At 38.6% G+C, this 24,489-nt stretch overlaps 1 protein-coding gene across 3 annotated transcripts in view; it reads right to left on the bottom strand.

Moving 5' to 3' along the window:
* Positions 1-24,489, bottom strand: part of LOC150104019 (uncharacterized) — a 116,065-nt gene that overhangs the window by 49,686 nt on the left and 41,890 nt on the right. For 2 of the 3 annotated variants that reach the window (XM_090396980.1, XM_090396981.1), the window contains exon 4: positions 9,379-9,458. In XM_090396980.1, the coding sequence (XP_090253106.1) occupies positions 9,379-9,458 (80 nt within the window). Of the gene's footprint in view, positions 1-9,378; positions 9,459-12,576; positions 12,709-24,489 lie in introns of all 3 variants that reach the window. The other variant, XM_090396982.1, reaches the window with a different exon arrangement.

Here is a 24,489-nt window from a genome sequence, read left to right as displayed (position 1 = left end):
TCTTATCTCTTAAGATCAGCATCCTTCTCAGTATTGCAGCAATCCTCGGGGTTACCTACATCACTTTTGCAATATGTTTCCTGAATTTCAATTTTCTATCAATCATCACCCCTAGAACTGTTATCTCTCCTACTTCCTGCAGTACAGCTCCTCCAATGGAGTATGCAGCTGCCTATCGATGTATCCCAAACTTCGAGACTTTACATTTTGAAGCATTAAACCGAGATCCACATTCATTTGCCTATGTCTAGCTAATTCAAATCCTCTTGCAGGGATGTCACATCTGCACTATTACTAATAACCTTTCATAGCTTCACATTACCTGCAAACAACTTAATATCCCCCTGCAATCCACTGACAATGTCATTGATATAAAGGTTAAACAATACAAGTTCCAGTACTGAATCTTGTGGGACCTCACTTGTAACCTTCTGCCTCCTTGATATTGCCCACCATACAAAACTCTCTCATACCTACCAGAGAGACAATCCTGAATCCAGTTGACTAACTTGACATCCAAACCCATGTGCTAGTATCAGTTTATTATGTGGTGCCCTGTCAAAGGCTTTTGCAAAATAAAAAAAAATGGCAGAATATGCCTTTCCCTCATCAATTGCTCTTGTCACATTATTATAAAAGGCAATCATTTTACTAAAGCAAGAGAGCTCCTTAGCAAATCCATGTTGACTGTCACAGATAACATTATTCAACTCTGCCCAATGCTGTATGATCCGTCACTAAATTCTGCAAGATCTTAAGAACTACTGATGAAACACAAACTGGTCCATAATTTGGCACTTCCAGCCTGCTACTGCTCTTATGCAAAAGCACTATCTTACCTTCCTTCCATTCATAGGGTATGAAAAGCTGTCAGTTCTTTAGCACATTCTTTCGAAACCAGTGGCGAAATTCCATCCTGTCCCACAGTTTTATTGACATGCAGAGTACTCAGTATTTGAAACACACTCTCATCTTGCACCTCTAACCTTGAACCTGTCCTTTCTCTATAGTATTAAAACTTACTTCTCCAGGATGAAATACTCCAACAGTGTTCATTGAACAACTCCGCTAAGACCTGTGCATCACTCACTCTATTCCCATTTTTATCTCACAATGTCATTCTTCCACAATCATTTCTCCTCCGACTGGCCATATAGCTAAAAAATGCTCAAGGATTTTTCTTCTTTGGATCTTGGGGTTAATCTCTTCTCATATTCCATTTTTGTCTTTCTTGCCATAGTAATCACTCTCCTGGCCTGAGTCTTATATTCTTCATGCATCAGCTCTCCACCCCTCTGCTTATATCTCTTCCATAACCTCTTTATCACCTGCAGTTCCTGTTTCATATTGCTTGTCATCCACTCGACACCAAATTGTGTTCACTTCTTCACTCGTGGTATACAGCTTGCTATTGCTGCTAACAAATATTCCTTCACAATTTCCCAAGCACTAATGATATCTTGTCCTTCCAATTCCTTCCTCCATGGAACATTCCCAAGTTGATATATAAAGAATATTATAATCACCTTATAATTCCACATATATTTCCTTCTCTTTGATTCTCCTACATGTCTATTCATCTTCCAAGTCAAAACAACAAGGTCACTCTTCCAAGAATTCTAGAAATTCCATTCACTTTTTACTACATGCATGTTCCTCTTCCCAATTTATACTGCTGTAGTTAAAATCTCCCATAACAATCATTCTTCTTGCACTTGCCAAGCTCAACTACCTAAACATCTCTCGCTTCTGCCTTTATGTTCCTTGGTTGTAGCAACACCACTAACTATCATGTCTAGCCTATCTCTACAATTCATATCACTGCCCTCCAAAACCTCCACTCCGAGAGGACATAAGTCATCACTTATCATAAGCAGTACTACACCACCGCGTTTTTTTCCTTTCCTATCCTTTCGAAAAATGCTGTACTCTGCTACTTCCATTCCTATTATTATATCATCGTCCACCAACTATGTCTCAATGATCTCAATAATCTTTGGACAGTCTGATGTTACCAGCACCACCAAGTCATCTCCTTTATTTCAGATACTCCTGGCATTAGCATAAAGCATAAAAATGTCACTGTTTCTATACCTATCATTATCCCCTCCTGACTCCACTGAACTCAGCATTACCTTATGTATTCCCCATTCTCCCAAGCACCTATTCCCACAAGCGGTACCCCTGTTACCATCCACTCTGGTAATTCTAGTTTCCCTGCATTGACACACCAACTTGTTTGGAGTAGATCAATCTCTCCAGATGCCTATATCCTTCCTCATTCAAATGCAATTGATTTTTTACATACATTTCCTTACTGTCCTCAAATGCCCTCCAAGCATCTCTTCTGACACATTCTGGCTATCATGCTATTCATTATTTATGCTCTTCTACTCAGCTCATCATTATCATACATGGGCAACACCCACTATCTGCCCTCTCTGAGTTTTCTTCTGTACAACCTCCAGCATGAATCTCAGATCTCTCACTATCAAATTTGCACTGCCTCTCAAGTCATTTGTGCCCACCATCACAATCATCTCATCCACCCTTCCACCCCACTTAGCCATAGCCACACTTTCTATCGTTTCTCCAGGCAAACACTCCTCTAGCATCCTATCTTGCACTCCACGGATAATTGAGTCTCCATACATCACACCTCTTACCACTCTGTTCCTTAATTGCTCTCCTGCAATCTTCACCCTCTCTCTCTCCTCTAGCACTTTCTCTCTGTGTTCCCCTATTTACCTGTCATCCTGACAACTCTCTATCCCTGTTTCCAGAACTTCCTTGCATTCTTCTCACTCCCTCATTCCTACTGTTTCTATTCTGCCTTCTTCTATCATTCCCATAACTCTCTCTCATTCCCTCTCTTCTACTGTTTCTATTTTCTACTCTTCAATCATTCCCATAACTCTCTCTCTCTCACTCCTACTCCGATTCGCCTTGTAATCATCTCTTCCTTTCGCTCAATCTCATCTTTCATCTCAACTCATTCCTGAGACATTCCACCTTCTCTTTCAGTTCATCTTTCTCTCTCTGCAAGCTACCCACTCTTGCTTGCCATTTATCCTCCCAATTAAGACCATCTCTGAAAACTTCACAATTATTCAAACTTTCAACAGTTCCCAACTCTTATTTTTTTTGGATATTATTTCTGAGAAAACTCCCATGTTATTTTTTTATTTATATTTTCTGATTATTCTCATCTTTAATCACACTACTCGTCTCTCTAGGTCAATATTCTCCTGCCTCTGATGCAATGCTGCTAAGGTCAGTTATAGTAATCTCTAACTCACAAAGTTTTCTCATTTCCTATATCTTGGTATATATAACAGCCAGTTAGAATAGGTAAATAATGAATATAAATATTTAGTACACCAGAAGGATAGTAGGAAGTTCGAGAAGGCTAATTTTCTCCTCCTTCTGTGATGAAGTTGGTATGGAGGTGTAGGCTTTTGATTTCGGTTAGGAAAAGGACAAAAATTCAATTCAATTAGTATTCAATATCATGGATGTGTTCTTACCAAAGAAGTTAAGCCACAGCTTTGTCATCAACTCATACCATCTTCAGCATTGACACATTGAATGTTATGGGATGTCCGAAGTGTTATAACATTGCTATAACATAACAAGCACCTCCATAGCACAAGTGGAAGAATGACAGAACACTGTGCTCTTTAATTGGAAAAAGATGGTTTTATTCTTGTCATGACAAGAAGAAGAAGAATCTTCATATGGACTTTATTTCAATTGAATGTGAGTTAGTCAATCTCATACAGAGGTCGCAGGGTTTTCCTACCCGAAATTTGGATTTTTCATTTTGCATACATGCAAATCAGCCCTGAGAACACATGTAATTTATAGATAAAAAAATACTGATGTTGTTGGTGGTGGTAATGATGATGGATGATAGATGGCATTGATGGTAGTAGCATCACTGCATGCATATGTGTGTGTGTGTGTGTGTGTGTGTGTGTGTAGGTGGAGAATTAACTAGGAGAGATGTGTATAGTAGAGTAAAGTGGAGTGCCCTCCTACAATGGGTCTTTGGACTAACTGAAGGAGTCATACGAGGGTGGTCTGAAAAGTTCTCAGCCTAACAACGAAAAAACGAATTTATAATTTCAAAATTATTTTTATTTTTCAACATCTCCCTTAAGACTAATACATTTATTCCAGTGATGATCCAGCGCCGTAATCCCATCTCTGTAGGTGTTCTCAGTAAGATCTGCAAAATACCTCTCTATAGCTGCAATCACCTCTTGATTCAAAGAAAAACGCTGACCAGCGAGGAAGAGTTTTAGTTTTGGGAAGAAATAGAAGTCAGAGGGGAGCCAAAGCAGGGGAATAGGGTGGATGTTCCAACAATTCATAGTGCAGATCCCTTAATTTTCCCATTGCCAAAACACCTTTGTGGGAAGATGCAGTGTCCTGATGAAAGATGATTTTTTCTTCTGCAAACTAGGTCTTTTCTCGCGAATTTTTTCATCTAGTCTGGATAAAAGATAGAAATAATATTTCCTGGTTATTGTTTTACCCTTTTCAAGATAATTAATAAACAAAATGCCTTTAGCATCCCAAAATGCTGATGCCATGACTTTTCCTGCTGATGGAACCGAATTTGTCTTCTTTGGCAGTGAACAACTGGCTTCTGTCCACTGTTTTGACTGCTCTTTGGATTCTGGTGTGTAATGGTGAATCCAAGTCTCATCCATACTAATAAATCGATGCACAAAATCAGTTTTATTCTTGTTGAAATGCTCCAAGCACTGTTCAGGGATTTTCATGCGAGTGCGTTTTGATCTGCTGTGAGCAAGTGCAATTTCATGCACTTCGACTCGCCGGTCATCCAATACCATATTGCTTGCTTAATCAATGATTTCTGGTGTTGTTACACTTTTTGGATGTCCTTCACGTGGATCACCTTCAAGGCTTGTATGCCACGTTTAAACTCGGCAGCCCATTTCTTAATTGTCGAAAACAGAGGAGAAGATGCCCAAAAACTTTTATGAGCATACATATATCTTCAAGGCCCACCTTTCCTAAATGGGTTGTGGGGGCAACAGCTGCAAGAGGAACTTCCAATGGTCACAATCCTCTGCCACCAAGCTCAGGTGATCTGGTGGGATTCCCAAACGTGTCCACCCAAGGTTTTGGATATAATCTATCCAGCGAGTACTTGGCCTTCCACGTGGCCTCCCACCCTCTAGCTTGGCAAAGAGGGCCTGCTGAGAGAGCCTCTCTTGTGGCATTCTGACCAGGTGCCCGTACCAACGTAATTGTGATCTCTCAACACGGAGAAGCAGCGGTTGAGTATTGAGGGTTTCCAGAATTGCAGAGCTTCTGACTATGTCGAGTCTTGTCAGCCTCACAACCCCTCGAAGGAACCTCATTTCAGCTGCTTGGATTTGTGTCTGCATTCTTTTGGTCATTACCAAACTCTCATGACCATAGGTGAGGATGGGGACATAGACTGTATTGAAGACAGCCAGCTTTGCCTTCTGGCTTTACTCCTGTTTCAATACTACCAAACGGCCAAGCTCCCACAATATTGAGCTTGCTAAGCCAATTCGAGTATCTAGCTCTACGTTCATTTTCCATCATTCTTGAATATGGACCCAACATATTTAAACTTCTCTACCTGCCTTATTGGGACACCACTTACATGTAGAGTGCACTGGGATGGTTGTCTTGAGACTACAAATGTTTCAGTTTTGGCCACACTGATCTTCATTCCAGCATCTGCACAAACAGCTACAAACCTATCCAGGGTCTGCTGGAGGTCATCTGTGGAAGAGCTAAGCAGAACTAGGTCATCTGCAAAAAGCAGACGTCCAATGCTACATCTTCCAATTCTGACACACTCACTGACTCGGCTGTGCCTATCAAATCCAGTCCATAAATATTATGAAAAGGAGGGGTGACAGAATACACCCTTAGCAGAGACCAACAGAGACTGTGAAACGTTCAGACTTTGCGCTGGTTACCCTGACACAAAACTCTGGGCATTCATAGAGGGACTTGATGGCAGCTAATAGTTGGCCATCCACTCCATACTCCTGTACTACTTGCCAAAGCTTATCCCGACGAACCCGGTCACATGCCTCCTCCAAGTCTACAAAACTTGTGTAGACATTCTTGGCATATTTCCAAGATTTCTCAAAGACTTGCCTTAAAATGAAGATTTGGTCAGTTGTGCTTCTACCAGGAAGAAAGCCACATTGTTCTTCCTGGAACTTTGACTCAACTATGCTCCTGCACCTTCTTTCCAAGCACCTTGCATATATTTTCCCAGGCAGGCAGAGATGGCACGATAGTTGATACAATCTCTCTGGTCTCCCTTCTTGAAGACTAGTATTATTATGCCTGTCTGCCATTGCTTTGGTGCTTGCCCAGATATCCAAGCAGCCTGACACACTCAAGTCAGCCAAAGAACGCCATCTCGATTTAAGGCTTTAGCATTTTGAGCTGAATTTCATCAACGCCAGCAGCCTTGCCCGATTTTAGTGATTTTATTGCTAAATGGACCTCTTCTACTGTGAGACTAGTCATTGCCGTGATCTGCACCTCTTGGATGTCCACAACTGCTGGGCCACCCTGGTTAAGAAGGCTCTCAAAGTATTCCCTCCATCTATGGAGGATATCCTTCTCGGTTGTTAAAAGTGCACCATCAGAGGCCTTAATTGCCCTTGCTGTGCATGATTTCCTCCCTCGAAGGCGGCAGATGGTCTGCCAGAATACTTTGTTTGCATTTGCATAGGATGAATCTAATCTTTCTCCAAAGCATTCCCAAGCCTTCTGCTTTGCTGTCTTTACTGCCTCACCTGCAGCTTTTCATGCCTCAGCATACCGCAAACGCATTTCAGGTGACCTGACCCTAAGCCATGTTAGGTAGGACTTCTTTTTATGCCTGGACAGTTTTTTGGACTTCTTGGTTTCACCAAGGTGTCCTTTTCTCACTGCCCATTGCCATGCCGAGCCGCTTTCTGCCACAGCATGAGAGTGCAGAGGCAGTGACAGCTGTTCTGAACAGCTTCCACTCCTCCTCAACATCTGCAGTATGCTTGGGAATCTCTTTGAACCTGGAGTAAATGTCATTTGCAAAATTCTTCCTCACAGCCTCATTTTCCAATGCTTCCCATTCATGCAGTATAGCTGCTTAGGCCTACCAGCATTAATGGTAGCATCTGGTTTCTGAAGCCGTAGAGTGCACACAACAAGGTGGTGGTCAGTTGACAGTTCTGCCCCTCTTCTCACACGAATGTCCAACACTGAGGAAAATAGGTCTGCTGAGACTATAAAGAAGTCAATCAGAGACCTTTGTTCTAGTATATATCCCTGTACCAGGTATACTTATGGACTTCTCGGTGCTGTAAGAAGGTATTCATTATGGACAAGCTGTTAGTACAGAAGAAGTCCAATAATTCCAACCCATTCGCGTTAAGGTCAGGGTCACCGTTCCTCCCAACCACACCCCTCCATGTCTGGTCAGCTGTTCCAACATGTGCATTGAAGTCACCCATTAGCAGGACTGATTCCATGTCTTCCACCCTGTCAAAAACAGCATCCACTTCCTCTAGGAAGGCAGAGTATTCTGACTCCAGATTAGGTGCATAGGCGTGCACAACATCCAAATCATGGTTTTTCATCTGAAGCCTTAACACACACACCCGTCCCCCCAATGGGATCCACTCAGCAACACAGTCTGACAGCTGGAGGCTTGTGATTATCCCCACACCCACCTGAGCAGACATTGTCGAGTTCACACCAGAGTAGTAGAGCTTCCACCTCTTATCCAGGTCGACAGTTCCAGAGCCTCTCCTCTCGGTCGAAGAAAGCCCGACTAAGTCTAGCCAGTAGCGCTTGGCTTCCTTGAGCAGTTCCAACTCCTTCCCTATCAGAGAGAAGATGTTCAAGTTGCCTAAAGCCATAGTCTGTTGCGGTTGCAGAATGATTTCTTTGCGTTGCCCCTAAACACCTCCCCAAATGGGTAGCGGGCCCACCGCAGAGTGCTGAGGAGTGGTGTCTAAGGGAGACTGTAATGACTTTTATGAACTTTGAATGAATTTCTTTTGGGATTAAGCCTTCTTTTAGAAAGAATTTTATAACCACATGATACTCAATTTTATCCACTTGAAGGGATACAGACAAAAGTTTTGCTTCAAACAGTTGTATAAAACAAACTACTTGATAGAATGACTTGCAATTTCACATGGATGCTTATGACAGATGTGCTAACTTACAAAAAAATCTTGCCGATAGTGTTGCCATTTATGGTCGAGGCCGAAAAGTTTTCAGACCACCCTCGTATAATAATAACAATAATAATAATAGAGAGAAAAATTTGGGAATCCTTAGAAATCGTATTGGATCCAAAACATTTAAATATAAACCTGAGTATCAACATGTGGGAACATCTTAGCCATCATTAATCAAACATATGTACGTGATTGTGTAAACATGTGCAACGTGTGAACAATGCAATGCATAATTAGAAATATTTTAAAATCACCACTATCTACTTATACATCTTGTATAACTACATAGTGGTTATCACCTCTGTTAATTTTTACAGTTTGTTTACTAGATTTCTCTCATACGCTAGAAGAAATCTTTCGTAAATAGGATGAAATGTGTTTTTTTAAATAAAGTATCAGTTAATATCTTATCCGAGCCCCCATAGCTCAGCAGGTATAGACAAAGCCCTTTGGTCGGAAAGACCTGAGTTAGATTCCCGTCAGTGACATGATTATCCTTTATCTGGTCACTTTCAACTAAAGGCGAGTTAGCCAGTCTCATACAGCAGTAGGGGGGGGGGGGTCACCCTAAAACTTGGGTTTTTCGTCCCCAGAACAGGCAAACCGGCCTTGTGAACAGATGCATCTACAGACATAGGGCTAACCGCCTTATCCTCAAGTACAGCTGTGGTTATAAAGATAAAAAACCTCAACACTGTAAAAGATAAAAGAGGAGGATTAAGAAGAAGTTAATATCTTATCCAAGTTTTCTTCCTTGCAAACTTTATTTATCTTTCGAACTGGCAAAGTCAGCATGATTATATATAATTAATTTAAAAAATAAATAAAAAAATCCTTGTAGACACTTTTTTTTTCTTCTTTAGCTGCCATATTTGTATTATAATAAAAAAAAAAAACTCTGTTAATCAAAATCTGTCTGAAATGTATTGTTTTTATCATCAAACTATCACTATATAAAATATCCTATACTGGCTTGATCTGAGTTTTAATAAATGTATTATTCATGTATATTACAGAAATAATGGTTGGACGTGGTCCTTCAAATCCTCAATAATGACCTGCAGCTGAGTAAAAGGATAAATAATTTATATGACTAAAAAAATCAAGATATACTCACCACTTTGAGCATAGCATGAAGAAGGTTGTTTGCAGCCAATGATAATGAAGATGGATAGGATATTTCTATATTTTTGGCCACTAGAATTACAAAACCACCATTGAGATCTCTATTTGATTGTTGTTAAATTCTGATTTTTTAATGCAGATTTTCATGTATGTAGAAAGTTTTTTACCTTGGGTGTAAGATACATTAAAGATACCAAGAAATGGTATAAACTCAGTTTTAATCCTTTTCCAAAGTAAGAAAAACAAAGTTTTGCGCATGAAATATATTTATGTCTGGGCTACTTGTATATAGAGGCTAATGGCTTCGTATCACTTGCCTTAATATGTATCCCATAATGCACAGCACCCTCCCCCCCCTCCTTTCAGGCATGTATAATGCAATGAATAATGGGAAGGGCTACTACCCAGACTGATTTCGACCTTTATTGAGGTGTCTTCAGTGGGAGCCAGACGCAGGAGAGATACCAAGGTTGAAGTAATGCGGAAGTCATATATTCTCATATACAAGTAGATAAGAGGTGCTTGACCTTCTTAATAAAAATCTCTGGATGAGAGAAAGATGTAGAAAGTTTTTACCTTGGGTGTAATATATGTTAAAGATACCAATTAAAACCATTTTATTAAAAACCAAGTATTAAAACAAAGTATATAAAATTTCTTGGTGGATAAGATTCACATCTCAATCTTATCCACTGCTTCCTCATCCCAAAGAAACTTAAGAGACCAAACCTGAGTACAGTAATCCAGATGTGGACATATCAAGGCCTTATAAAGTGGAATGACAACTTCCTTGTCTCTCTGCTTGTTAATGTGTTCTTCAACAGTTGTGGTTGTGAAACTACAGGGGGGGGGGGTGATTATGAAGAGCTCAGGAGACAGTTTGCGGGTGTAGCATGGAATGAGGAGTTAGCTGGAAAAGAGATCAATGCAGCTTGGGGGATTTTCAAAAACTATCTAGTAGATGCAATGTCTAAATGTATTCCAAGGGTGAGAAGGTTAAATATGGTAGGTGTGAGATGGATGAATAAAGAGATTAGGCATGCAATACATAGAAAAAGGGCATTGTGGAGGCAGCATAAGAGAAGCGGAAATAACCAATTTCATGAGGTCTACAAAGACCAGGCAAGGAGGGTGACTTGGTTGGTGAGAGTAGCTAAAGAGAGGTATGAACAGCAGTTAGCTAATGAAGCCAAAAAGAATCCTAGGGAGTTCTTTCGATATGTAGCCAGCAAAAGAAAGGATGATCATTGAATGATGACATTGATTGAGAAAAAAGTATAAAGACAGTTGCAGAATGTGTGGTTGAGATACTAATGAGCAGTTCATAAAGATCTTTCAATCTTGTGAATGTGACTTCATGGAGAGATTGAGAGCAGTTGATGATGGGGAAGAGAGACTGACTGTAAGTGAGCAAGAGGTGTTTGGGCAGTTGAGTAAACTAGATGTAAATAAGGCTGTGGAACTTGATAATATATCACCTTGTATTCTGAAGGAATGTGCTAGAGAGTTGACACCTGCCTTCACATATTTTTTAATACGAGTCTTGCACTTGGTCAAGTTCCTAAAGATTGGAAGGAGGGCAAGATTGTGCCACTTCATAAAGGAGGTGATCGAACTCAAGCATCAAACTATAGGCCTATCTCTGTGTCAGGTGTTGTGGTTAAGTTGTTGGAGAAGCTTGTGAGAACAAGGATCCAGAGTTCAATTGGCAGCATGGATTTGCTAAAAGGAGGTCATGTTTTAGTAATCTACTTACTTATTACAATAAAGTGACTGCTTCCTTGGACAGAGGAGAAGGATATGCAGTAATATATTTGGATTTCGCAAAGGCTTTTGATAGAGTACCTCATGATAAGTTGACAGTCAAACTAGAGCAGATAGGATTGGATATTAGATTAGTGCATTGGATTGGAGCCTGGCTATCTGATAGGTATCAACAAGTTGTGTATGGGGGGTGCGATATCCAAGAAAAGGAAAGTCACTAGTGGAGTGCCTCAGGGGTCTGTTTTAGGGCCATTACTATTTAACTTGTATATTAATGATATTGGCGAAGATTTGGATGGAGATATTCAGTTGTTTGCAGATGATGCAAAGTTGGGACAAACCATAAAGAGTAGTGAAGATGTTGTGGCTTTACAAGAAGACTTGAATAAATTGAGTGATTGGGCACGGAAATGGGGATATGAGTTCAATGTTGCAAAATGTAAGGTGTTAAAATTTGGAAAACAAAGATGGGATGCAGAATTTATGCTTGGTGAGAATATATTGTTGGAGGTAGAGGAAATAAGAGATCTGGGAGTGATAGTGGATAAGGATCTAAAATTTAGGCAACACATCGCCAAAATTGTGAAGACAAAACAAAGGCTTCTGGGAATGATGCAGAGGACACTGACGTGTAGAAGTAGAGAGATTCTTGTTCCGTTGTATAAGGCTTTGATTAGGCCACACATGGACTATTGTGCGCAGATTTGGTCACCGGGTTTTTAGAAGGATGAAGAGATGTTGGATAGGGTCCAAAGGTGACTGACCAAGGTAGTTTCTGACCTCTGGAATGTCGAGTATGAGGAAAGATTGAGAAGATGTAATTTGCAGAGTCTGGTGGACAGGAGGAAGAGGGGAGATATGATAGAGACCTATAAGTTGGTAAGAGGTTGTTATAGAATCAACGGTGGAGAAGTTCTACAGAGAATAGTGGCAGATCAGGGGAGAACCAGAGGTCATCCCTGGAAACTGTATAAAGAGGGTGTAAGCAGAGGAGTGAGAGGCAGGTTTTTTTCATGCAGAGTTGTGAATGATTGGAATGGCTTGCCTGAGAGTGTGGTGTCTGCAAGGAGTTTGAGTGTGTTTAAGACATGGTGAGATGTATGTGTGATAAAAGGACCTCCCAGATGAGTCTTTGACTCCATGAGGTCTTGCGGTAATAATAATAATAGTTAAATAATCTTATGGGCTATCTTGGCAATATGTTTGCTAAACTGCTAACTAACACCCCCAAGTTCCTAGCCTCATCAATCTCTTTTTATTTTGATCTCTACAAAGTTTTTAGGTGAGAGCTGATCGTATTCAGTACTTCTTCAAACCAAAAGATGCAACAAAAACATTAAGATTTTGGTTAGACCAGATCAAATTAAACCTAGTTCTAATAATTCTGGTTGTACAGTATGTAAGTATTAATAATACTGCTACTTGCCTTCTAATTGCTGTTTTAATTGCAAGGAAACCAGCTTCAGTCTATGTTGTTTCTCATAATACCGTAAAGGAGTATAACCTATGAGCATTTCATAAACTACCATTCCAAGAGACCACCAATCTGAATATCTACCTATGAATAATGGATGTATAAGTTTAGTAGAGTAAGCAGTACTGTATCTAGTATATCAATATTTAAATGAATGAATGATTTCAAAACCTGTTTCTGCTTGTCTGACAGTTTAGTAACAAAAAATATAATGATACATTTCAAGGAATATTGTTACTCATTTTATAATGCTCATCAAAGTGTCTCTACATTCCATACAGAATGCAGAAAATTCACTGAAAACAATTCATCAAAAGACAATTTACTGAACAACAATTTATTATTATCACGGAAACTCCAAGGAGTCAGACTCATCAAGGGAGGCCCTGAATATCATGTCAAAAACTATCAACATTTCTGCAGTATCTATCAAACTTTGCTTTGAACTCATTCAGGGTCATGGCAACAACAACTGACTCTGGCAACCTATTCAACTGATTCACTACTTCCAAGCAAAAAACCTAGTTCTAACATCCTTGCTAACTACACCAATACTCAGATTCAATGGATGACCTCTAGTTCTCCCATCACCACCAGATCTGTTCTGAAAAATTTCCTCTGAATTAATCTTTTAAAAAACCTTCAATAATTTGTATGTCACAATCATATCACCCCTTTTCTGCCTATCAGCCAGTTTCTGTAACCCACAAATCTTCAACCTGTTCTTGTAAGGTTCATTCTACAGATCTGCTACCATCTTGGTCACTCGCCTGTGGATCCTCTTCACTGCCTCCTCATCACCAAGAATCCCTAGTGCCCAGATCTGCATGCAATAGTCAAGATGGGGTCTTATCAAGGTTTGATAAAGAGGTTGTTTCTGCTTGTCGAAGTATTATTCAGTAACCAAGTGATCTGATGTGCTGCTTTAGCCACTTTTGCTATGTGCCTGCAGAAAACTAGACCTGAGTACAGTAATCTAGATGGAAACATATCAAGGACTTATAAAGACAAATAACTTCCTTTTCTCTAATTGTGTGTGCTTCAATAGCTAAGTAATCTTATGAGCTAATTTAGCAACCTGAGCAATATGCCTTCTAAACTTCAACTTTCTGTTTACCATCATTCCCCCCCAATGGCTAAATTCCTAGCTTCATCTATTTCCTGGAGTACAGTTCAATCAGTGTGGTACATAGCTTGTAATCTATTTATCCTAAAATGTAATGATTTACATTTCACTACATTAAACTGACACCCATTATCTTTTGCCTATACTGACAACTTAAATCATTCTGCAAGCTCTCCACATCATCATTATTCACTATTACAGTACTCAATTCTGCATCATCATCATTATTATTATTCAGGCCTCCATGGAGTCAAAAGACTCATTGTGGGAGGTCCTTCCTAGGAAATGCAGTCTATCATACCACTCCTTGAACTCATTTACCATTCTTACTCTCACCGCTCTATTAGGCAATGCATTTTATGGTTCAACCACCCTCCATGCAAAGAAACCACTCCTCAACCCTCTTGTTAACAGCTTCCTTTTGTAACTTCCAGGGATGGGCCCCCGTCATCGATCCTTCCTACTGTTCCACCAAGCAAAAGAACTCCCCAGTGTCAACCTAACTACCTCTCAATCATATCACATCTCCTTCTTCTTCTTCTATCTACCAAACTCTGCAGTCCACATTACCTCAGCCGATCCTCATAATTAACATTGTACAGTCCTGAAACCTGTTCACAGTTAATATCCTTTCCACAATTAATTTATCCCCTTAAAATCCTGCAGACCAAATTTGAGAACAACAGTCTAAGTGTGGTCTGATCAGGGTCTTATACAATGGAAGGATAACTCTTATCTCTTAAGATTAGCGTCCTTCTCAGTATTGCAGCAATCCTCGGGGGTTACCTTCACCGCTTTTTGAAATATGTTCCCTGAATTTCAATTTTCTATCAATCATCACTCCTAGATCTGTTGTCTCTCCTACTTCCTCCAATCAAGTATGCAGCCTCCCATCGATGTATCCCAAACTTCAAGACTTCATATTTTGAAGCATTAAACCCGACATCCCCATTCATTTGACCCATCTGTCTAGTTTATTCAAATCCTCTTACAGGGCTGCCACATCTGCACTATTACTAATAACCCTTCCCAGCTTCACATCATCTGCAAACTGAATATCACCCTGCAATCCATTGACAATGTCATTGATATAAAGGTTAAACAATACATGTCCCAGTACTCAGCCCTGTGGGACTCCCCTTTTAACCTTTTGCCTCCTTGATATTGCCCCACTATACACAACTCTGTAATACCTATCAGATAGCCAATCCTCAATCCAGTTGACTAACCTGACATTTAAATCCATGCACTGCAACTTAAATATCAGCTTATCATGTGGCACCATATCAAATGCCTTTGCAAAATCCCAAAAAAAAAAAAAAAATGGCAATATATGCTTTTCCCTCATCAATTGCTCTTGTCACTTTATTATAAAAGGCAATCATATTACTAAAGCAAGAGCACCTCCCTTAACAAATCCATGTTGACTCTCACAGATAACATTACCCTCATCTGTCCGATGCTATATATGGTTGCTCACTAATTTCTCCAAGATCTTAACAACTACTGATGAAACAAAAACTGACCTATAATTAGACACATCCAGTCTGATACAGCTCTTATGCAATGATACTATCTTGCATACTTTTCCCCCTAGCCAGACTTTCATTGAAAAGCCTGATCAATGAAGCTGATGGTTCTTAAGCACATTCTCTCGAAACCCATGGTGAAATATCATCCAGTCCCACAGCTTTATTCACATCCAGAGTACTCAGCAAACCTCGAACCTGCCCTATTCTTCTAGTATTAATGAAATACTCCAATAAAGTGTTCACTGAACAACTCCACTATGTCCTCTGCATCAGTCACTTTATTTCCATTTTTATCCCACAATGTCATTCTTCCACAATCATTTCTCCTCCTGCTGGCTACATAGCTAAAAAATTCCCTAGGATTTTCTTTTGGATCTTAATGCCAATCTCTTCTCATATTCCAGTTTTGCCTTCCTTACCATACTAGTCACTCTACTGGCCTGAGTCCTATATTCTTAATGCATCTGCTCTCCACCCCTCTCCTTATTTCTCTTCTATAACCTCTTTTTCACCTACAGTTCCTGTTTCATATTGTTTGTCATCCACTTTACACCAAATTGTGTCCTCTTATTTGCTTCTGAAATACAGCTTACTATTGCTGCTAACAAATATTCTTTCACAATTTCCCAAGCACTAATGATACCCCAGCCTTCTAATTCCACCCACCATGGAACTGCCACAAGTTGATATCTAAAACTATTATAAACACCCACCTTATAATTCCACATGCGTTCCCTTTTCTTTGATACACCTGCATGTCTATTCATCTTCCAAGTCAAAACCACATGGTCACTCTATCCAAATGGGAGAAGAGATGTCATCTCAGTTATTATCAGCTCTTCTGATGATATGACCAAATCCAAAACTCTTCAACCTCTTGTTCCCTCTATTACATGTTGTCTAAGACATTTGTCCCTCAAGAATTCTAGAAATTCCATTCCCTTATTACTACCTACATGCATTTTCTTCTTCCCAACTTATACTGCTGTAGTTAAAATCTCCCATAACAATCATTCTTCTTGCACTTGCCAATCTGAACTGCCTAAACATCTTCTGTTCCCCACTCTCTGGGCTCATTGGCTTGTAGCAACACCCTACTAAATATCCTGTTTTTCTCACCTCTACCTCACACCATATGCTTTCAAAACCATTAGTGTCACTGCCTTCCAAAGCCTCCACCCTTAGAGGACATAAGTCATAACTTATCATAAGCAGTACACCACCACCGTATTTTCTCTTCCTATCATGCTGAAAAATGCTGTACTCTGCTACTTCCTTGCTACTGTTATTATATCATCTTCCATCAACCATGTCTCAGAGATCGCAATAATCTTTGGACATGCTGATGCTATCAGTGCCAACAATTCATCTCCTTAATTTCAGATACTCCTGGCATTATCATAAAGCATAAAAATGTCACCGCTTCTATACCTATCATTATCCCCTCCAGACTCCACTAGACTGAGTATTATCTGATGTCGTCCCCCTTACCCCAAGCAGCCATTCCAACAAGAGGATACCCCTGCTACCATCCACTCTGAAAATTCTAGTTTCCCTGCATTGACACACTGACTTGTTCAGAAAAAGTAATCTCTCCAGATGCCTAAGTCCTTCCTCATTCAAATGCAAGTGGTCTCTTGCATACAGTTCCTTTCTATCCTCAAATGCCTTTCAAGCAATCCACATACTCCAATCCTCTCTTCTGACATCAACAAACAATTGAATATTCCCTTCCAGGTTATTTCCTATATCATTTAGGTACAAATTAAACAGTGGTCTCAGCACTGAATCTTGCGGCACACACTTCACCTGTTTTCACCTTGATTCTGCCCCTCCATATATCACTTTTAATATCTTTCCAGCAGCCATCCTATTATCCACATAACCAGTGTGATAACCATCCTCATTTGTTCTAATTTGCATAACAGAGTTGCATAACAATCTGCATAACACAGCTCCATGTGGTATTCTGTTAATTGCCTTTGCAAAATCCAGAAGAATCATTATGTAACCATTTCCTTTTATCCCACTCTGTGGTTACCCAATTATAAAAAGACAGTAAATTACTAAGACATGACTCACCCTTCACAAAGCCATACTACACCTCACAGATTACCATATTCTTATCCACTCAATCTTGAATTCTCTTTTTGACCAATTTTTCCAGTACTTTTACCACAACTCCTGAGATACTGATTGGTCTATAATTTGCTACTGCAGTCTTAGAACTTCCCTTATGCAAGGGAATTACTTTGCCCTCTTTCCACTCCCTTGGAATAACTCTACCAGAGATGAGTACCCCCATCTAATCCCATAGCTGTATTTACATTGAGATTCTGCAATATCCTAAGAACCTCCAATTCATCCACCTCTGTTCCCACTGAAGTCTCTGTCAGATACTGTATGTCAGAGCATTAACCTCACTTGTACAGTATGCTATACCTTTGCAAAGTGGTCACTCAGTAACTCAGCTGTTTTATCTGCTTCTGTCACCTCATGACTATCATCGCTAATGCTAATCTTCCATGGTCATTCTTCCTCTTACTTGCCACATAGTAAAAGAACTCTTTGGGATTTCATTTGGCCTGTTCAAATTTCTTCTTGTAATCCGATTTTGCCTTCTTTCCTTACCATAATGTTCATGAGTTTGCTGGTCATCTTTTTCATTATATATCCTCCTCAGCAATTTTTTTTTCTGAATATCATACTCCTACCTGATTTAGTCCCTCCTCCTTCCCTTAGGCATACAATTTAATATAGCTTCCTCTAGATGCTACTGAACTATCTCCCATGCACAACTAACATCCTTCCCTTGCAGTGTTTTATGCCATGGACAGATTCAAGCTTCCTCCTAAGCTTGTAGTTTCACATATGAAACTCCTGCTTTGTAGTTTCACATATAAGCATACCCCTTTCTTGACAGAATATTCCTCATGTTTTACAATCTCCCAGATCACTTTTGCTAATCAGAGGCAATGTGTCAACCTTAGTTATAAATAGTTCTGATCCTATGACCAGGTCCAATACTCTTGCACCTTGATTCCCTTCCATCAGATGCTGCCTCAAGTAATTATCTATCAGTAGGTGTATAAATTCCACTTCCTTCCCAGTGTGTCTCTTTTCCTTTCCATCTATATCTCCAGTTGAAGTCTCCCACAATCACCACTCTCAGCCTGCACTTGTACTAATTTTTCTGATGCATGTGTTCCAGATCATCTCTGGTGAATATTTACTGGAGACCAAAAACAGAACTTTTTCCAGCCACTTTACATGAGACCTCCATATATGTATGTATGTATGTATATATATATATATATATATATATATATATATATATAATTTTCATAATGGGGGGGCCCTCAAGGAAATGAAATCTCTCCATTTTTTTTAAAATGGAGAGATTTCATATACATATAATATATGTATATATGTTATATATGTATATATAATATATGTATCTATATTTCATATACATATAATATACTTTTTAGTATATACATTTTCCCTCCTTCGGCTTTTTTTCTGTGCTTACACTGTATTCTATCATACATTAATAGAGATAAAAGTTCATAATATTAAAGAAGAGATGGGATCACTGATTAAATCACAAGACCAAATTTTGAATATCCACATTCCATTAGTGAAAATTATTTCAAAGAAGCTTTTGTTATGGTAATCTTCAAGAACTGTCACCTGGACCTTATTCCCAGAGGTGATACTTTCAAGTGATGATATTCCTAAAGTTGCTAACGAAAATATATGAAACATATCCTACACAGTATAGATTGATTCAAAATGCATAAAGATACCCAGTTGCATTTCCCACCATGCTCATTAATAGAATTGAATTATAAATAACTGGTCTTTGTCTTATTTCTGGTGTGAAACATTGTCAGAATCACTTCATTTTACTGTTTTGAAAAAAAAAAAATAATAATAATAATATATTGAGTGTTGAAGCAGGTGCTTGCTTCTAAAACCGGAGTATTTTTTTGCAATCTGACTATTTCAGCTCCTATCTTCTTCTCCATGAGTTGTTTAGCTGTTTGCTTCAAGTTTTCAAAATTTACAAATATATTTCATGTTATGTACTGCTTATGATGAGTGATGATTTATGTCCTCTCAGGATGGAGGATTTGGAGGTCAATGGCACTAATGGTTTTGAAAGCATATGGTGTGAAGTAGAGCTAGGCAGGACAGGATATTTAGTGGAATATTGCCACAAGTTAGGGAGATTAGAGGGTGAGGAGCAAGAGATGTTTATGCAGTTGAGCTTGGCAAGTGCAAGAAGAATGAGTGGGAATGGAATTTCTAGAATTCCTGAGTGACAGATGTCTTAGGCAACATATAGTAGAAAGAACACAACGTTCAAAAGTTTTGGATTTGGTTATAGCATGAGAAAAACTGATTGTAAATGAGATGGCATCACTGCCCCAGTTGGAGGGAGAGTGACCATGTGGTTTTGACTAGAGAAAGGAATGCATATGGAATTATAAGGCAGATGATTATAATAGTCTTAGATATTAATTTGGGGCAGTTCCATAGAGGGAGAAATTGGAAGGGCAAAATATCATTAGTGCTTGAGAACTTGTAAAAGGAAAATTTATCAGCAACAATAGCAAGCTGTATACCACGAGTGAAGAAGAGAACAAAATTTGGTGTAAACTGGATGACAAACAAGATCAAACAGGAACTGCAAGTAAAAAAGAGGTTATGGAAGAGATATAAGGAGAGCGGTGGAGAGCAGATGCATGAAGAATATAAGACTCAAGCCAGGAGAGTTATGGTAAGGAAAGAAAAACTGGAATATAAGAAGAGATTGGCCCTGAGATCCAAGAAAATCCTGAGGAATTTTTTAGTTATGTGGAAATGGAAATAGATTGACTGATGCAAAAGACATAGTGGAGTTGTGCAATGAATACTTTATTGGGGTATTTCATCCTGGAAAAGTAGGTTTTAATATTAGAGGGATAGGGCAGGTTCAAGGTTTAGAGTGTGTGTTTCAAATAATGAGTACTCTGTACATCAATAAAGCTGTGGGACAGGATGGAATTTCACCACAGGTTTTGAAAGAATGTGTTAAAGAACTGACAGTTCCGTTGACCTGGCTTTTCAACGAAAGTGTTGCCACAGGAAAAGTACCCCAAGGAATGGAAGGAAGGTAAGATAGTGCCATTGCATAAGGTGGTAGCAGACTAGAAATGTCAAATTATAGACCAGTTTGTGTTTCATTAGTAGTTGTTAAGATTTTAGAGAAATTAGTGAGGGATCATATACAGCATTGGGTAGATGAGGGTAATGTTATCTCTGAGAGTCAACATGGATTTGTTAAGAGGCACTCTTGCTTTAGTAATACGATTGCCTTTTATAATAAAGCAACAAGAGCAGTTGATGAGGGAAAGGCTTATTCTGCCATTGTTTTGGATTTTACAGTGGCATTTGACAGGGCACCGTGAGTTATCCAAATCCATTAGCAGGGCAAGAGGATTTGGATAAACTAGATAGATGGTCAAATGAATGGGGATAGCAGTTTAATGTAAAGTCTTTAAGTTTGGGATACATCGTTGGGAGGCTGCATACTGTGTTGGAGGAAATGAAGCAAGATTTAACTAATGATAAACTTTTCATTTTAGAAATTATGGACTTTACAACCGTGTTATAAATAACTCTTTTAATTATAACACGGTTGTAAAGTACATAATTTCTAAAATTAATGCTGATCACTGTGTAACACTAAAAGAAAGGATAAATCTCTTCATTTATCATTAGATAAATCTTGCTTCTCAAGCAGTATTTTCTGATGTATTCCTGATATACATGAGAAGAAAAATGTTGATCTTCTTTAAGGGTAAAAAGATGTTTATCAGGATTAGTCAATCCACTTTCAATTAAATTCAGTGATTGCTGAGATTAGGAATATTATCTTCTGATTGGAAATTTTCAAGGGATATTCAAATTCGTGTGTGGAATTCTGCATCAAGAGGAGAATAACACTAACATTAATGTCACTAACAAGATTAGTGTTTTTTTAATGTTACAGATAAGGTAATAGAAAAATTAATTAGCAATCGTATCCATGACATCCTTGATAGTGGTAACCTGTTGAACAGACCAAAACTTAGTTGCATTAATGTTTCACAATATGTCAAACAGATACTGATGATCACCTAAGTGAAATTGGCAGGAAATTGGTCAAGCTATGTTTAGAAGAGTGTTTCAAAGAATCATATCGTTAGGAGCACGATACTCTAGGACTTGGTATTAAGGTATTTTTTTGTTTAACAACCCAACCTGCTATGTGGATGAAATATATTTTTTTAAATATAATTCATCTAATCTAATGCCAAAAGTATCAGGAACAAAATGGAGGACTTTTTGACATTGGTTAGTGCAACCTTGCCAAAAGTTATAGGTATTAGTGAGTCTTGGATAACAGCAGATGATGTAGTTACTGGTATAGAGTACGAAGGATTTAGTATTTTCAGGAAGGATAGGATGGGTGGAGGGACACTGCTGAACATAGCAGATGAATTGCAGCCAAAAAAGAATAGGAGGTAGGTAGAGAGGGTGATGATGTTCATTTGAAGCAGTCTGCTATGAGATTACTGTAAGATCAGTAAGATAAAATATACAGTTGATTGTTGCTATAGGCCAGAAAGTTCCATGGATGATCTGGAAGACATGCATTGACAAATTAGTACAATGAGTACAGGTCAAGTGATTATTATGTGGGACTTCAACTATGGAGATATAAACTGGAAAGAAGAAGAAGAATGAGCACATCACAGGAAGGAAATGGAATTTATATACCCCCTCCTTCTCCTCCTACACCCCTAGTATTGGACCTGGTCATAGGATCAGAAGAGCTATCCATAACCAAGGTGACCACATTGCTTCTGATTAGTGAAAGTGACAATGCGGTCTTGACTTGGGAGATTGCAAAACATGAGGAATATTCTGTCAAGAAGGGTTATATTTGAAATTACAAGCCAGGTGATTATGACAACCTTAAGAGGAAGCTTGAATCTGTGGTATGGCATAAAATACTGCAGGGTAAGGATGTTAGTAGTGAATGGGAGATAGTTAAGGGTCATCTAGAAGAAGCAATATTAAATTTTATACCTAAGGTAAGGAGGGTTAATCAGGTAGGAGTGCAATGGATGAGTAATATCATTAAGCATGAGCTGCAGAAGATGAAAATGCTGTGCAGGGTATATATAGAGAGAAAGGTGACCAGCAAATCACATACAAGGCTCAGGTACAAAAGGTAAATAGCATGACAAGGAAGGCAAAATCAGATTATGAGAATAATCTAGCCCAGCAGGCCAAAGGAAATCCCAAAGAGTTCTATTGTTAATGTGGCAAGTATGAGAAAGGATGACTATGGAAGATTAACCTTAATGAGTGATAATGGTCACGAGGTGACAGAAAGCAGAAAAAATAGTCGAATTACTTAGTGAACACTTTACAAGGGTATATCATCCTAGTGAGGTTACTGCTTTAACATATGTGACAGGCTTTTTAATTTAAGTCTCAGCACTGGTAGAGTCCCAAGGGAGTGGAAAGAGGGCAAAATAATTCCTTTGCATAAGGGTGGTTCAAAGCCTGCAGTAACAAATTATAGACTAATCAGTATCTCAGGAGTGGTGGTAAAAGTACTGGAAAAATTGGTTAAAAAGAGAATTTAAGAATGGGCAGATAAAAATATGATACTTTATGAGGAGCAACATGGTTTTGCGATGGGTCAGTCATGCCTTAATAAATTACTGTCTTTTTACAATCAAGTATAGTTTGCCCACCGATTAGAGACACTTCTACCCATGTCAGAAAAAGGAGAATCCATTCCGATAATAGGGTAATCAACCTGTCTTCTGGGATGAGTTTGTTTATTATTACAGGTCGGAAAATTTAGCTTTTCTTTTATGAATGTTGCTGATTTTAAAGTGTAACTATTTTGCTTATATAACAGTTGGAAAAATGTACATAGAGTATTAATAAAATTAAAAAAGGTATAGAATAAAACAAAAATTTAACTAAGTTTATTTTTAAGAATGTTTTCTATAAAATAAAAATCATTATACAGAAAAACAGAAATTTTTTCAAATGAACTTAGATATTCTAAACTTACAGTTGAGAGAACTGAGACACTTTAATGTCCTAAACTGATTAATTATTTATGACTTGTTGTGACTCTTTTAACAAACCCATGCAAAAAAAAATGTTGGAAAAAAAATACCATTATTAAATCCTTTTAATCTTCAGAGTCATCTGAATTGGTGTCCGAATCGCCATCACTTTCACTTAAACTGATCACCAAAGGTTTGCATAATTCTTCGATAATTCTGTCTCTGTCCCAATACATATTTTCCAATGAGGTGACATGAGAGCAATATTTTCCCCAGTTTTGAACTGTAATACTTTCAATCGCCTGTTCTGAAAGCTTAAAAAGTTTCAACATGTCAATATCCCTAGTTACATTGCAATGGCGAATGAAACTTTTCACTTCTGCCCAAACATACTCAATAGCATTAATATCGCAATGATATGGTGGTAGCCTCAAAGCTAGAAATCCATGCTCTTTGAGCAATGTGTTGAATTTAAATAGTTTAGTTGTGGGCGAGTTTCTTTTGACCAAATTAAGCAATTCAATTTTTCGCATATCTAGGGAATGAGAAATGTTATTTGCAGAGAGCCAATCCATAAGAACTTGCTTCTTATTAGACCAATTTAGAACTTTGTTTAATCGAATAGAGTGATATGAAGCATTATCAATTATAATAACAGCATTTTTAGGAAGGTTTGGAATCAGTTTTTCTTCTGCCCACTTTTCGAAGATCGTAGAATTCATTTGCCCATGGTAATCTCCAATAGTTGAATTGGTTTTGTATAGTAAGTTTGAATCCAGTAAAAAACCCATTTCTCCACTCGCACATAAAATTATTATGCGTTGCGAGGCATTTCCGGTTTGTAGCACTCCACATTCTTCTTTAGACTGCCAACATTTTCCATAAGTTAAATAACTATCAATCCAAGTTTCGTCTAGATACACAATCGGTCTTTTCTCCTCCCTGAAATGTCTTATTGCTCTCACACACTGCGTTCTAGATAAAACAATGTCACTTCACTCCATGATAAGTTTCCTTTCATTCTGGGACTTTTTAAAACAAAATCCGATTTCACGAAGTATTTTCCTTAAAGTTTCTCTTT

This window comes from Typopeltis vanoorti, chromosome 8 (assembly GCF_054136105.1).
Source record: "Typopeltis vanoorti isolate ZY-2024b chromosome 8, IOZ_Tvanoo_1.0, whole genome shotgun sequence".
NCBI classification, from domain to species: Eukaryota; Metazoa; Arthropoda; class Arachnida; order Uropygi; family Thelyphonidae; genus Typopeltis; species Typopeltis vanoorti.
The sequence above is the reverse complement of the archived record's forward strand: the minus strand, read 5'-3'. Positions and strand labels throughout refer to the sequence as shown.